Below are 17,073 nucleotides of genomic sequence, written 5' to 3' on the forward strand. Positions count from 1 at the left end.
CAGGCACCTCATCTTTTTCTCTAATAAATTTTACTTAAATTTTAAAAGCTGTCTTACTGTGTTCTTCATGTCATTTAACCAGTCTTTTCTACTTTCCATCCCCTTGTTTTTCATTCAGTTAATTTCTTCTTAACATCTATTCACTATTACTTTCTCCAGCAATGTTTATTCTTCTGATCTGTGAGCTCTCTGTGATAATCTCCTCTTCTATCATCATGCTTTCAAATCAGGCTTTTATTTCTTTAAACCTATTAAATGCATATAAATTGCATTTTGTGTTTTATAATTCTAATATCTGCATTATTTAGAAGCAAGATTATTTGTTTTTCTGCATCATCTCATTCAGTTGATTATTTAATTTTATATTCAGTGCTTTTTTTAAAAAGTGATCCCATATTTCTTAGAACTTTAACTTTGGGAATTCACTGAGGTCTGAATTTAAAGTGTATTCCTCCAGAGGAGATTTGTATTTACTTTTACCAGGCATTTGGGGGCAATAGTAATCTAAGACAACCTGTAACTCTGGATTGGGTTTTAGGGAGCCTTATAGATACTATGAATTCCAGACCCTAATTCAGGGGAAGATAGGCTGTGGTTGGTAAGCCCTAGAAGGCTAATTTTCATTTTTCTTTCTGTTTTTATTTCTTCCTTTCCTTTTTTTGTACCATTTCCTTTCCTTTCCTCCCTCCCTTCATTCTTTTCTTCCTGCTGGCCTTCCTTCTTTCCTTTCCTTTCCTTATTTGTTTCTTCTTTATCTTTCTTTTTTTTTTCTTTCCCTCCTCTTTCTCCCTGTTTTTCCTTCCTTCCTTCCTTTCTTCCTTCCTTCTTTCCTTCCTTTCTTCTTTCTTTCTCTTTCTTTGTTTCTCTCCCCTTCCCTCTTCTTTTCTTTTTCTTTTCTTTCTTCTCACTTAACTCAGAGTCAAAACTGAAAAAGGCATGCCTTCCCCACTGACCCTCTTTGAAGAACTCAGTTTTTTCTAGTTCATGCACAGAGGATATCACCCTTAGGAAACCCCAATTCTAACTGGAGTTGTCTATAAGCCAATCTCCCACTCTGTTCAGACCCCAAGCAGTTTTCCTTCCCTCTGTTTGCAAAAATATCTAAGCCTTCAGGCACTGTAGACCAACATATATCACCAGAGCAAAAGTTAAATGTAGACCTACTTAACCCAATGTATTATTATTTTCTTGTTATTCTGGAATTTGAGGGATTTTGTACTTTACAGCCAGAGCTTAGTTATGCGTTAAAAGTGTGTGTGTGTGTGTGTGTGTGTGTGTGTGTGTGTGTAGCTTTGCTGAACTAAAGTGTTCTTTGAATATTTAGTCCACCATACTGCTAAAAACAGAAATTGACAGTATTATTTCATGCCTTTTTAAAAAATATGTATTTATTTATTTTAAAGAGAGAGAGAGAGAGCACACATGGGTGGGGGGGGCAGAGGGAGAGGGAGAGAGAGAGAATCTCAAGTAGACTCCTTGCTGAGAGCAGAGCCCCACACAGGCGCTCGATCCCACGACCCTGAGATCATGACAGGAGCCCAAATCAAGAGTCAGATTCTGGGGCTACCCAGGTGTCCCTCATTTCATGCCTTTAGTTTCAATGATGAACATGGACCATAGCATATAATAGGTATTCACTAAATATATTTTAAACGCATGTAAATGTAGACTCAGAGCATTCACTCCAAGATCCAAGTCTCCTCATGCTTTAAAACAAATCATCTGAAACTAGATTAGGTTACACATTCTTTGAGTTGGGAGTATCTCTAGATGCTACAGAAAGTTATAATGTTATCCCTCTTTAGTCTTCATCTGCCTAACTTGTGCCAGGTCTTGGGTGATCCATTTTTTCATCACCCTTTCCAGGTATACTTTCATGAATCCACCCCACCACTATCAACATAATTTGGTGCAGATATCCTACTTCTGTGTTTACATAACACCTGATATTTATCTTCACACAGTTTTTTTTTCACATTTAATTAATTTATTGTGTAAATATTAAATTGTAAGCAATCTGAGCTCAGTTGCTGTGTCTTATTCACTTTGTGTCCCTTGCACTTAGCATAGTATCTCATTTGTAGCAAATATCAATTCATGGTTTTCCATGAATAAATGAATAATATAGCTCTTAGAATATACATTTTTGGGTCTAAGTGTGTTTTATTTTCCACCCTCAGGCCTTTATCTTTTCTGTCAGCTCCTTAGAAAATATCTAACCATTGCTTTCTGGAGTCAGTAATTTAAATTGCATACTCTTCTCAAACCAATTTCTGTCAGAGTTAAATTCTTTCCTTTCGCCCAAGAAAGAGAACACTTCAGTGCAAAAATATTTTAAGACTCAAAACAGTTTTAATATTTTTGAAATGTGAAATATCATTAGCAAATGAAAGACAGGATAACCATTACCATTAACAGTCTTACTCTAATTAGCTATTAATTATATTTGCTGTTTTATACTATATGAAAGAATCACAGCTAGTTCATAATCATTCTATTTCATTTTCATTCAAAGCTTGAATCTTGAAAGAATCATTAAGATGCCTTCTTAATTTCTTTGCCAATTTGTAGACATCATGACTCATATTCAAAATTCACTGCTTTGTTTATGAAATTTAGATTCCACTGAGATTGTTTACCTATCTGAAACTTCCAGTTCAGTGAAGTACCACTCTCAGCTGGAATTTATCTTCTGTCCTCATTTTCCCTTGACTTATCTAAGTATACTTTCAAAGATATTTATGCAGCATACACTATGTACAAGACATGGTGCTAGCCACTTTGGCATGTACAAAGGTGAAACAAGTTGATACCAAGATGAATTAGACATGACTCCTGGCTTCAAAGACCTCATGATCTAGAAAGATAAGATACAGGGGCGCTTGGGTGGCTCAGTTGGTTAAGTGTCTGCCTTCAGCTCAGGTCATGATCCCAGGGTCCTGGAATCAAGACCTGTATCAGGCTCTCTGCTCAGGGAGAAGCCTGCTTCTCCCTCTCCCTCTGCTGCTCCCCCTGCTTGTGCTTTCTCTCTCTGTCAAAAAAATAAATGAAATATTTTTTTAAAAAAAAGAAAAATAAGAAATAGATTACTATATAAGTGTGCCTCTGTATCTGTGTATACAAATATTCAGAATGGCCAGCAGTTATTAGCTCTTACGATGTGCCAAACACAGTTTTACACTTTTACAAGTGATTCGTTTCATTAATTCCAAGGCTACTGATCATAAGACATGTCATTATTGTACCACAAAGGAAGATACATTCCTTAAAAATTATAGCTTGGGTTTTTTTTTTTGAAGATTTTATTTATTTAGAGAGAGAGAGAGAAAGCGAGTCAGCAGGGACAGGGGCAGAAGAGAGAGAGAATCTCAAGCAGACTCTATGCTGAGCACAGAACCTGACTTTGGGCTTGATCTCACAACCCTGAGACCATGACCTGAGCCAAAACCAAAAGTTGGACACTTAACCACCTGAGCCACCCAGGAACTCCCAAAATTATAACTTGCTCTTGACTATAAGATTCATTACAAATATCAAAGATGTTAATATGTGAAAAAATGCAGTACTTAAAACTAATGAAATATAGTAACTCATTTAATCATCTCAACAACCCTTGAGTTAGGCAATGTTATTTTTCCCATTTTTACAAATGAGGAAATTCATAGAGTTCAGAGACGTTAGGTAACTTGCCCAAGATCACACAGCTAGTAACTAGATGCATGGGAATTGAACCCACATCAAGCTGATTCCAAACACCATGCTCTTAGCCTCTATACCACAGGAGTCTTAGATTCTCCATGTAATAGGGTGTTCAGGAGTTTCCAAAGCTTTTGTTCCTGATATAGCTTCATTTAAAGTTGGAGAAGAATTGGGGCACCTGGGTGGCTCAGTCAGTCAAGTGTCTGCCTTGGGCTCAGGTCATGATCTCAGGGTCTTGGGATCAAGTCCCGTGTCAGGGGGAGTCCATTTGTCCCTCTCCCTATGCCCTCCCCCCAACTCATGCTTGCACTCTCTCTCTCAAATAAGTAAAGTCTTTAAAAAAAGAAAATAAAATAAAATTGGAGAAAAATATAGGGATCTCTATCAATTCTTTTTCTTTAATTTCATTTTTTACAAGTTTGTATTTAAATTCCAGTTAGTTAACATACAATGTAAGTTAGTTTCAGGTATAGAATTTAGTGATTTATCACTTACATACAATACCCAGTGCTCATCACAACAAGTGCCTTCCTTAATACCCATCACCCATTTAACCCATCCTTCCACCCACCTCCTTTCCAGTAACCATCAGTTTGTTCTCTATAGTTAAGAGTCTATTTCTTGGTTTCTCTCTCTCTTTTTTTCCCCCCTGCTATGTCCATTTGTTTTGTTTCTTAAGTTCCACATATGAGTGAAATCATATGGTATTTATCTCTCTCTGACTGACTTATTTAACTTAACACAATAGTCTCTAGCTCCATCCACATTGTTTATAAATGGCAGGATTTCATTCTTTTTGATGGCTGAGTAATATTCCATTGTGTATATATACTATATCTTCTTTATCCATTCTTCAGTCAGAGGACATTTGGGTTCTTTTCATAATCTGGCTACTGTTAATAATGCTGCTACAAACATCAGGTTGCATATATCCCTTCAAATTAGTATTTTTATATCTTTTGGGTAAATACTTAGTAGTGGAATTGCTGGATCCTAGGGTAGTTCTAGTTTTAACTTTTTGAGGAACCTCCATACTGTTTTCCAGAGTGGTTACACAGTTTGCATTCCCAGCAATAGTGCAAGAGGGTTCTCCTTTCTCCACATCCTTGCCAACACCTGTTGTTTCCTGTGTTGTTAGCCTTTCTGACTGGTATGAGGTGATACCTCATTGTAGTTTTGATTTATATTTCCCCGATGATGAGTGATGTTGGTCATCTTTTCATGTATCTGTTAGCTATCTGTATGTCTTCTTTGGAAAAATGTCTATCCATGTCTTCTGCCCATTTTTTAACTAGATCATTTAGTTTTGGGTGTTGAGTTTTATAAGTTCTTTATAGATTTTGGATACTAACCCTTTATCAAACAATGTAATTTGCAAATATCTTCTCCCATTCTGAAAGTTGCCTTTAGTTTTGTTAATAGTTTTGTGCAAAAACCTTTTTATTTTGATAAAGTCTCAATAGTTTATTTTTGCTTTTGTTTCCCTTGCCTCAGGAGACTTATCTAATAAGAAGTTGCTATGGCCGATGTCAAAGAGGTTATTGCCTGTATTCTCCTCTAGGATTTTAATGGTTTCCTGTCTCACATTTAGATCTTTCATCCATTTTGAATTTACTTTTGTGTATGATGTAAGAAAGTTGTCCAGTTTCATTTTTTTGCATGTTGCTGTCCAGTTTTCCCAACACCATTTTGTTGAAGAGACTTTTTCCATTATAGAAAACCCAAAAGACACCACCAAAAAATTTGTAGAACTGATACACAAATTCAGAAAAGTCGCAGGATTCAAAATCAATGTACAGAAATCTGTTGCATTTCTATACACCAATCATGAAGCAGTAGAAAGAGAAATCAAGGAATTAATCCCATTTACAATTGCACCAAAAACTGTAAGAAACCTAGGAATAAACCTAACCAAAGAAGTAAAGGATTTCTACTCTGAAGACATAAAACACTGATAAAAGAAATTGAAGATGACACAAAGAAATGGAAAAACATTCTATGTTCATGGATTGGAAAAACAAATATTGTTAAAATGTCTATACTACCCAGAGCAATCTACACATTTCATGCAATCCCTATCAAAATACCAAGAGCATTTTTCACAGAGCTAGAACAAACAATCCTAAAATTTGTATGGAAGCACAAAAGACCCTGAGTAGCCAAAGCAATCTTGAAAAAGAAAAGCAAAGGTGGAGGCATCACAATCTGGACTTCAAGCTCTATTACAAAGCTGTAATCATCAAGACAGTATGGTACTGGCACAAAAGCAGACATAAATCAATGGAACAGAATAAAAAACCCAGAAATGAACCCACAACTAATGGTCAATTAATCTTCAACAAAGCCAAGACCTATAATTAATTCTTGAGAAAAATTGAGAATTTAGTTGAGATGATTAAACTTGAATTAAAAAAAAACGTTTTGAAAATCATTTGTCTGAATTTTGTATAAAATTGTTATAGTAATCAGATTAAAGAGTTGTTGGTACATCTTTTACCAAGATCAGTCATGAGTCAACTGAAATTTTAAAATCTATAAATCTATAATTAACCACATTGCATGTGGATCTAATGTTCCTCAGAGAATGATAGAGACTGAGCAAATGTTTAAATTAATGCCTACCATGAGTATAGACATCTATTTTTCTATTTTTTAAAGTGAAAGTTAGTAGTTAATGAAAACAATCCATCAAAGTTCTCTTTTCTAGGTTTCATAAAAAGAGGTAGCAACACTTCTGTGTAGCATGTCAAAATTCTAGCATTACATGAAGTATTGGAAATAATCTTTGTAAGGAGCCAAAAATGGCTAACCAAAAGAAGAAACTGTATATTTTATCTAAGTAACAACCAGCACAATTTACTTTTTAGAAAGCTAATGAGTTAAGAAATAACAACTACGTACTACATTGTTTTTGCCTATAAGTAATGAAGTACATGAAAGAACAAACGGTAGTTAAATGTACTGTGGGCCAATTGCATAGTCATGGATACCAGATGCTTTATCTGTGGTAATTCAGCAAAATAGAATTAGAAATGTCAAATAGAAAAGATCTCATTAAGATAATTCTTCCAGAAATTGGGCGCCTGGGTGGCTCAGTTGGTTAAGCGACTGCCTTCGGCTCAGGTCATGATCCTGGAGTCCCGGGATCGAGTCCCGCATCGGGCTCCCTGATCGGCGGGGAGTCTGCTTCTCCCTCTGACCTTGCCCCCTCTCATGTGCTCTCTCTCTCTCTCACTCTCTCAAATAAACGAATAAATAAAATCTTTTTAAAAAAAAAGATAATTCTTCCAGAAATGAATGAGAAATTCTGTCCCAACTGTTCATATCTTGAGCAGTCAAAATAAGATTGACATGGCTAAAAAAAAAATCTAACATTTTTTCCCAAAATGTGGTACTGGAAACATGTACATCAAAATAATTAGATCGCTAGAGTGCTTGATTACAAATGCAGATTTTGACCCCCATCCCAGACCTAAGTCATTAGTACTTCTTTGGGTAAAGTCCAAGAATCCATATTTTAAATAAGCACCTCCACTTAACAATGTTTAAAACCATGCTGGACCTGTGAAAAAAAAAAAAAAAAAAAAAAGAAGAAGATAGCAGGAAGGGAAGAATGAAGGGGGGGGATTCAGAGGGGTAGACGAACCATGAGAGACTATGGACTCAATGAAACAAACTGAGGGTTCTAGAGGGGAGGAGGGTGGGGGGATGGGTTAGCCTGGTGATGGGTATTAAAGAGGACACGTACTGCTTGGAGCACTGGGTGTTATCCGCAAACAATGAAACATAGAACACTACATCAAAAACTAATGATGTAATGTATGGTGATTAACATAACATAATAAATAAATAAATAAATAAAACCATGCTCGATTTGAGAACTATTGCTTTAACACTTGACTCTTCCCCATGTAGTACTTTGGACTGATGGCAGAAATGAACCAATCACTAGTTATTTTTTTTACCAAGTTTCAAAAGTTAAATATTTCATTTGCTAGATATTTGTGAAGCAGTGTGGAGGGACATAAAAGAAATGTGAGCCCATGTATTCAGTTGTATTGCAGTTCTTCGATGTTATATTAAAAATTGTCAAACATGATCAAATGGAAGTACTACATGGTTGCAGAGAAAGAGAATTGAGATTATCCTGGTAGCTGTGGGAATAGAAAGAAAGGGACAACTCCAGAAAGTATTTGAAAGAAAAAAATCAGTAGGATCAAAGGCAAATTTAACATTAATAGTAAACAGAAGGGGAAAAATAGAATACGTTGTGTTTTGAACTTGGATAGCAGAGAATAGTGAGGCATGAACATGGAGATGGAATGTGAAGCATTCTGAAAAGAATTGAGAGTATGAGTGTGGGAGGTGAGACTTTTGCAGCTGGCCCTTTTATTACCCCATTTATAAAAATGGTGAACTGAATTTTGTTTCTGAGTTTATATATGAAAGGATTTAATCAAATTGAGATCTAATTAATCATTATTTTCTTTTACAGCAATTGTTCAACTGTCAAGCTCTAAGAAAACTAAGTATTCCTGATAATGATCTTTCAAATCTGCCAACCACTATTGCTAGTTTAGTTAATCTTAAAGAACTCGACATCAGTAAAAATGGTAAGATTCTCATCTTATCTCTAAATAACTTGAATTTTTAATTAAAAATGTGCTTTGTTTTCTCTTAACAAATGATATACAAATAACACTTTTTATTTGATTTTATTGTAACTTGAAGTTAATTTTGTTGAAAAGGTAAATCTTAAACTATAAATCTTTTGTAATGGTGACCTATTGGACACTTCCCTTCTGATATTGGGAACAAAATAATTATACCCTCTATCATCAATTTTGTTCAACATTATACTTGACAATATAGGCTGTGAAAAAGGCAAGAAGAAAAAAGATGTAAGAGCTTGAAAGGAAGAAATCGTTCTCATTTTTCACAGAAAATCTTAAATAATTTATAGATAAACTTTTAATATATGAATAAATTTACAAGTTAGTTAGCTATAAGATAATATGGAAATTCAATTGCATTTCCATTTATCAGAAAAAAGGAGTTTACAAAAATAAAGTTTGAAAATATTATGCTACTTAAAATAAAATCAGAAATATCAATTATCCAGGAATTAATGTATTAATAGAGTACAAGTCCTCAAAAGAGAAACCTACAAAGCATCATATAGATATTTTTGAGATTCAGAGTATTAGTTACCCAGAAAAGGTAGGAGCAAATTATCCTGGGAAGGAGTTGAAAGGGATTCTGGGTTGCTAGTCATGTTTAATTTTCTGGCTTAGGTAGTTGTTACTTATGTTTGTTGCAAAATTCTAGTCTGCTTTTCTTTTTATTTTGTGATATCCATTGAAATGTTTATTATACAGTGTCCATTAAGATATATATTTATAGCTTGTGTGTATTTTTCTATGCATGTGAAACATCAATAAAACATTTGTTTAAAAAAATTAAGAAGTAACAATAAATTTTATTAAGACAAAAAAAATTAAACTATAAATCAAAGTGAAAACTTCTCTCCCCTCCACTTATTAAAGTCCCTGACTCACTCAGGCCTTTTTTCCCCCTCTGTATTCATATATCTGATTTGATCTTTTATAGAACATTTTACGAACTTTACACTGTTTATTTTTCTCATAATCAGAGTAAAATTTTTTCCAGCATACTCAGTGAGGCCTACCGGTTCACCCTATTTGGAACTGAACTCCCAATTTCCCTTCTGCTCTATTTTCCCCATAGCACTGACCATCTTCTCAGTATTGTAGAATTTACTTATTTATTATGGTTATTGCATATCTTTTCCTGCCTCAGAATGTAAATTTTGTTATTAGACGGGAGGGATTTTTCTGTTTTGGTCACTGATATATCTTGAGCAGTAGCTGGAAAGTAATAAGTGCTCAGTAGTATTTGTTATATTTCTGGCCAAACTTACATGTGTGGTGATGTTGTTAAATGCTGATGCTGATGTTGATATTCTTGCTGATGACATTTTCCTTCAAATGTTTGTGGGAGTCTCCCGTGTCCTCAGATATTCATAAATCTTGATTTCCTTCCATATGAATGTGGCTCCTCATTTTATTAGAATAAAGCAAGGATTAATCAAAAAAGTTTATGTCTAGGCACTTTAGGATATAAAACATAATCCCTCCATCATTAAGCAAGTTGGTTAAATTTTGTGTGTGTGTATGTGTGTGTGTATGTGTGTGCATGTGTGTGTTGCTTCGGTTTTTTCAGGCAATATGTTTGGTGCCAAAGGAACAGGCATGAACAAAACAGGTCTTTGCCCTCGTGAAACGTACATTCTAGTGGATGCATTAGACATTACATAAGTAATTATGGATGATTAAATAAAAAATTAGAGTGAAGATACATTGGATGTGAATGGGCATGTATACCAGTGGAATAAATCCATTTGGTGTGGTTAGGGAAATTTGCCCTAAGAAATGATACCTAAGCCCAGACAGGACAAAAAGAAGTTGTTATTCAATGGGTATAAAATTTCCTTTATGCTGGATGAATAAGTTATAGAGATCCATTTTATAACATGATGCCTATACTTTACAATATTGTGCAATTCAAAATTTGTTAAGAGGGCAAATTTCATGTTAAATGTTCTTATCACAGAAAAGCAAATAGTTGGGGGACAGAAGGAAACTCTAGGTGGTTCTGGATATGTCTATTATCTTATTTGTGATGATGGTATCATTGGTATTTGCATATGTCCAAAGTCATCAAGTTGTATACATTAAATATATGTAGTTCTTCGTGTATCAATTATACTTCAATACTATTTTGTTATTACGGAATAGTTCAATAAAGGCTATGGCTTGAGGAATTCCCTGAGGCACAGTAGCATCTGAATAAAGGAGAACATTTCATCTGAAGAAAACAATAGGGTGCAAACAGGGACACACACATCTTTCTACACCAACCTAACTTACCACATAGAGGGTTTTTAGGAAGACAATTATAAAAGGACCATGTGTTGACTTAGAGAGAATGGCAGCTAGATTTAGGTGCACTGAAAGATGACATTGTCTACCTTTATTCTTTTAAGAATAGATTTATAGGCCACATATTTGTGTGCGTAGATATTTCTGTACTTATATTGCTTATATACTTAAATACATTCACACATCAATTTCAAATGACAATTCTGAGAGATATCATATGGCCAAAAATAACACATCCCTTGGCCTTCAGGCAGGTTTAGCTGAGTAGTCTGAGTAAATAAATATCTATTTTTTTCAAGAGGATTAGAAAAAAAATCATCCCCAAATACAAACACAAAACTCCTAAGAAACATGTTATTTTATAATAATCTAGTTGCACTCTTACATCAAGAAATTTTTGTTGCCAGGAAGTGAATTGCAAGTTACACTTCTTTGATTCAGAAAGAAGTGTGTGAGCATCCTTAGAAGTCCTTGTGAATATTATTTAGGAAGTTTTTGCTGTGCTTATGGTCTCTGTATTCTGGAAATATTTATACAAAAATACATGCCAGACATAGTGAAGCAATCTGCAAAATAGTATAGTACAAAGTTTTGATGAACATGATGATGTATCAGCCATTGATGGAAGTTATGCAAAAAGTAAAAGATTTTGACATATCAGTCCTTTCACAAAATTACACCCACAAAAGCTGTCCCTGAATTCTGTGGCAGAGACCTAGACAGTTACTTAAAGAGCATAATATATCCTTTGGGAATCTGTCAAGGGAAGAAAGAGTAGATAGGAAAAAATAAGTGCAGTGTCAGCGTCACAATTGACAAGGTTGGAATAGTCCTGGTGGAGGAGTCAAGGTATGAGTGAATGTAATCTGTATTGGCATTTAGATACCGACAGTAGAATGTTTAATTTTGAGGCAGGGACTCACTCAAGTACTAGTCAATCTAGGCAAAAATTTGCTTGAAATATCCTTGAATTTGATAAGTGACCTTTTATGATGAAACTAATTCACTTGGAGGCTGAGGTTAAATCTGATCTTGATGGTCCATGTGGCCCCAAATCTTTACTTTTCATATCCATTTCTGCCACCTGACATCCTGATTCACCATTTTCCCTCCATAATTCAAAAATACTCTTTTATATTAAAAGCTTTTTATTTAAGTGAACTATTGTATACAGAAAAGATATCTACACAATTTGTATGAATAGCTTTCATCTACCTCTCTAACCACAACTCCAACCAACTCATATCCCCTTTCATTTCATTCTCAGGTAATGCCAAATTGTTCCCAAATGCATCAGGCTGGTTACTTGTGACACAAGGAACAATACTATTTTCTCTGCCCAAAATATTCCTTCCTCCTCACAACTGTACCTCTTCAACCAGAGTCTTCGGCACCTTTGAAAGACAATTCAGATATCATTTATTCTGAGAAATATTCCTGACCCCTTTTACACAAAGAGAATTAATTGTTTAATCTATGAATATGCTATTAACCTTTATTTAGGTCTTAATTTGTATCTTCCAATAAGGTTTTGTGATTTCCTTCAAGAGACACTTGAACACATTTTATTAAAGTTATTTCTAAGCAGTTTATTAGTTTTATATTGTGTTCATTTTTTAAGTACTTTTTAAAATTTTAGCTGATGTTATATGGAAACATTACTAATTTTGATATCTTGATCTTATATTCAGCCATGGTGCTGAATAATGACCACTGGATTCTTCAGAATTTCTATGTAAAAAATTATATTTTCTGCATATGACAGTTCTTTTCTTTCCCATTCTTATACCTTCATATCTTTTATGTCACTTTTTCAAAAGTTATACTTTCCTAGGAAATCACCTATTCCATCATTTAGATATTCAATTTTATTGTCACACATTGCCCATAGTCTTCTCTTATGCATTTTATAGATCTGTGCCATATCTGTGCCTATTTCTTCCTTTCTACTTCTGATGTTTACTCATGCCATCTGTTTTTTTCCTTTTTCTATCATCCATCCTGCCAGAAGTTTTTCTACTTTACTAATCTTTCTAATAAAGCTTGTTAGTCTATTAGTTGGTTTATTTTCCATTGTTAATTTTTACTTTTCTACTTCCTACTGCAGCAATTTTTATTACATTCCTTCTACTTTCTTAGGGTTTACTCAGTTGCTTTTAGTATTCTAATATATTTGGGGCTTTTTCAATCATCACCTTATTTTTATTGAACTATATTGCAGACTACATGGTCTGGATGCTACTGATTTCTCATTATTTATTGACTTTCACATTGTGGCCAACTATATTGTCAATTTTTAAAATATTCCCTTTTGCTTGTAATAAAAAAAATAGAAATACACATCATCTGGTTATTGAGTACACACTAAAGATCTACTAATACTACAATATACAATTACATAAGATATATAGGTACATAGAAAGAGACAGAGAGAGATGAGAGACAATAAAGAAACATTCATGCTGCATGTAAATCACCCTTCCTCTCTTAAGTCTTTCTGTTACCAAATTTACATGCAGCAACCCATGGGTAAATGAATCACTTTCCATGCCGATGGGTCTTTTATCATTTATTCCTCAGATCTTAATTCAATAGTAAAATAAAAATCCTATGTCTAGCAGAGACAAATACATTTTATGATATTGTGATCTCTGAATAAATAGCCTATGCCTGTTTGTAGAGCTGGTACATAGTCATAATAGAGTAAATTGTTTTATATGATAAAGCAAGACAATGAATGATAAGGTTTAATTCGGCAGTGGTTCAGTTTCAAGTCTGATTGTTGATTTGTCATAGCTTCAGAGAGACTGATACTATAATTTAAGGACTTTAATGAAAATGAATTAACATGAAAGCCCTTCTTAATTCTGCAGCAATTAAGTGATTTTTCTCTCATCCTCTAAAACTTATTTCTGTACAAGAACAGATTTGAACAGCATCATAGTGGGCAAAATCACTATTGTTAGTTAAAATGAAAGGCAATCCGAGTTGAAGGCATTATTATGTGTTTTACTAACTTGCCAATTATTCCACCCTTTCCCCAATGCATGCAAGACACTGACAAATAATATCCTCAAATTTCAGTGAGGAGAGGGAGTTTCTCTCAAACACTCTAGAAAAAGAAGATATGAATAACCAATTAAATGATAAAAATCTTTAAAAATTTGAGCATAAGAGGAACAGAGACTCTAATAGTATGTATATAAATTCTCAGGGAAATCTATTTTGGGTCACCTTATGTGAGCTGGGGAGAAGATGTTACCATGCAGTTGTTACCAATTGACAATAAATATGCTTTTTCGTGTCTGGCAAATCATTAGACCATTTGTTTAGAGTAAAGCTTAGTATTTTGCCCTATTAAATGTCTCCCTTACAACACTCTTACCATCTTATTTATCTGCAAATCACTAGCACTTCCCTTACTACCTTTCCTTTCTATAGAGTCCACTTCTACCCAAGATTACAGTGTTGAAATAAACTGAGGATTGACTCCCTGTATTTCCATTAGAGAATATGATGGCAACAAATCCCAGGTCTGTTCTCTTGCCACCTTCTCAGCCTGATGCCAGGAGTTTTAACTTTTTTTTTTATTTCATCAAGAAATAAAATCAATAAGCAATGTTCATGTGTATCACTAGCACTTACTCCTCAGGGGATGGGGTTTACAATCTGGTAATATAACTAAATATATATTTAAAAAAAGGAACTGCCCTCACACCCTCATCCTTCTGAGGTCTGTTCTGAGCTCTGTCATCTGAACTGATAACTTTTCCTTAAGTCACAGCAGAGCCTTTTCTGAGCTGAGTGATTATTAACCTGTCTTCTGTGTCTCTGTAAATTCTGGAAAATTGTAAGAGAACAAAATCAAACTGGTAATGAAGCATGTGAGCCCTCTCCCTACTACTCTGTACTCCCTCCCAGCGTCAGCATAAACTCCTTGAGAACAAGAACTACTGCACCATACACTGTTTCTAGATCCTCAATAGCCACTATCAATATGCAGGCATAGTAAGTGCTCAATAAAGTGGTTGATTGATAATGAAGGAAAAATTCATTGGTCAAATATGAAGTAAGATTATTAAACAGTTCTTTTTACTATTATGAATGTTTGTTTTTGAAGTAGAGCGAGAAAGGGAGAGAGGCAATCAGGTATCACTTTTCAACGCATTTTGTCTAAGTTAGATTGATTCCTCTGTGAATCAACTTATTGTCGGTCGAAGTCACAAAGACTTCTCAAAATTTTTGCCAGACATATCTTTAAGGTAGAATCAATTGCATGACTATCTTAAATTATTGATTACCTTACCTGCATTTGGTTTCTCTTTTTATAATTCACTAAAATAGGCAGAGTCTTGCAGGAGACCTTTTGATTCTCCTTGCTTACATTCCTACTGAGTTCTTGATTCTCTTCACTAGAGTGGTTAGAGGTAAAGCAAACCATCCCAGTCTTTTTAGTTTTCTTGTTTTTTTCTCTCTCTTTCTCTTAAGATGTAACTGACCTGTACATTTTCTCCCAATTTTAATAACCTAATTGCTGAATGCTTTTGCTTTCTCATATGCAATAGGTTGCTCCCTCTGAAATCTCTCTATAATCATTACTTCTTACTCAGTGGAGTATTGCCTCACTTACCAAATGTTCTTTGGGGAATGCAGGTTTATACACAAACTAATTTTCCAAAATAAAATTATAATTTATCCTTTTATATATCAAAATATTTTATTTTAATCATTCTGGTTGGAAATTGTTCCAAGAATGTTTTATATTGCATTATCTTCTTTAAATTGGTGTAATTAATGCAATTTAACTTTTCCAGGTTGACTCAAGTTCATCATGAGCTATCTTATTGAATTTTTTTTTAGTATGTGTAGCTGCTTACCTCTACACAAGATAAGAATGATAGACTTGCAGAGTTCTATTAGTAACTTAGTAGTGTTTCCCATCACCCCTTCTATTATTAGACATCAGTTATAATTTATTCATACTGATACCCTGCCTATTTTGAGTAGCCCCTACCTATTCCCTCTAATAAATATCAGTTGAACAGTATATAAAGAATACAAACATTCTGAACTAGGTTTTAGCACTTGTTGCAGATATATTAAATTCAGAAATAAGGAACTTTATTCCTGACAACTACACTCAAAGTTTCAGGAAGTTGATACCATCTGAAATTTGACTGAAGGTAATTATAGAACAAATGCAGTTTACAGTGCCCCAATGTAAAAATGCTATGTAGTCAATCTTGAGTGTGCACTAAACTCAGTTCCAGAAAGCTGGGGTTGTTTGTATTTGACCTAGAGACTACGTATGGAACAAATGCAACACATAGTGCTCTGTTATAAATGCTACATTGCCGATCTTGGGTAGCTAAGACTTACACCCCAAAGTAGTTTAAATTCTAGATTTGATGGAGGCAGCTTAACAGGTAAAATTTGATAGTATTTGGAATAGGGTTGGATGGTTTCAAATTCTGGCTAGCCTCTGAGACTCAGTTTCTCCATTAGTTAAATGGGAGTAATAAACCACTTTAAAAAATTGTTGTGAAGATGAAATAAAGCAAAGTGCTTATAACATTTTCTCAATAAGTTCCATTTTTTTTCTGCTCCTACACCTAATCCAATTTACTAGATATACAAATAGCCTGCCTGCTTTCTCAAAATTGAAAAATAAAAATAAAAATCAGTATCACAATGAAAATACAATATTAGATGAAAATATTAAAATCTCATAAACATATTTCCTCCTTTATTTTATACAAGATATAACACTTTGTTTTTGTCTTTTATCGGCTAATGGCACTCATATCCCAGAATGAACCATTTGGACTGATGATATCTGTGAAATTTGGAAAATAAGCTTGTCAACATGCACTATCCACAACTATTATGTGTACTGATTCATACAGAATTTATAAGTAATAAACATAAATTTTAATGCATTTGAGAGAGCACTAACTCATTCAAAATTTGGTATTTGTAGGAAGTCTTTTATAATGTTTGAGTAGAAAGAGATACCTTTGAATCTTAAGCTTCTGTACTAAAATCAAGTATTTCTTTCCATATTTCTAAAGTCTTTTAGTTCATTTCTTCAAGGTATTGATGTGAAAATATAATTAGATCCAATTTAATACACACTTGCTGAGTTTTCATTGTTTTCCTCGGTCTGATCAAGGGACTGTCAGGAATATCAAGAAATTGAATGTCAACTGAAGAATCTCATTCTCCGACTCCAACCTCTTTTCAGATCACTTTCTCTTTTTTTAAATTTTTTTATTAACATATAATGTATTATTTGTTTCAGGGGTACAGGTCTGTGATTCATCAGTCTTACATAATTCACAGCACACACCATATATGGTACATAAAATTATAATTTATCCTTTTATATATCAAAATATTTTATTTTAATCAT

The 17,073-nt window shown here is 34.0% G+C and overlaps 1 protein-coding gene across 2 annotated transcripts in view; it reads left to right on the forward strand.

Annotated features, from left to right (window-relative positions):
• The window catches only part of LRRC7 (leucine rich repeat containing 7), a 410,462-nt gene that overhangs the window by 118,098 nt on the left and 275,291 nt on the right, over positions 1-17,073 (forward strand). For both annotated transcript variants that reach the window (XM_044914052.1, XM_044914051.1), the window contains exon 3: positions 8,195-8,312. In XM_044914052.1, coding sequence (XP_044769987.1) covers positions 8,195-8,312 — 118 coding nt within the window. The remainder of the gene's footprint in view (positions 1-8,194; positions 8,313-17,073) is intronic.

The sequence above is a fragment of the Neomonachus schauinslandi genome, chromosome 4 (genome assembly GCF_002201575.2).
Source record: "Neomonachus schauinslandi chromosome 4, ASM220157v2, whole genome shotgun sequence".
In the NCBI taxonomy this organism is placed as follows: Eukaryota; Metazoa; Chordata; class Mammalia; order Carnivora; family Phocidae; genus Neomonachus; species Neomonachus schauinslandi.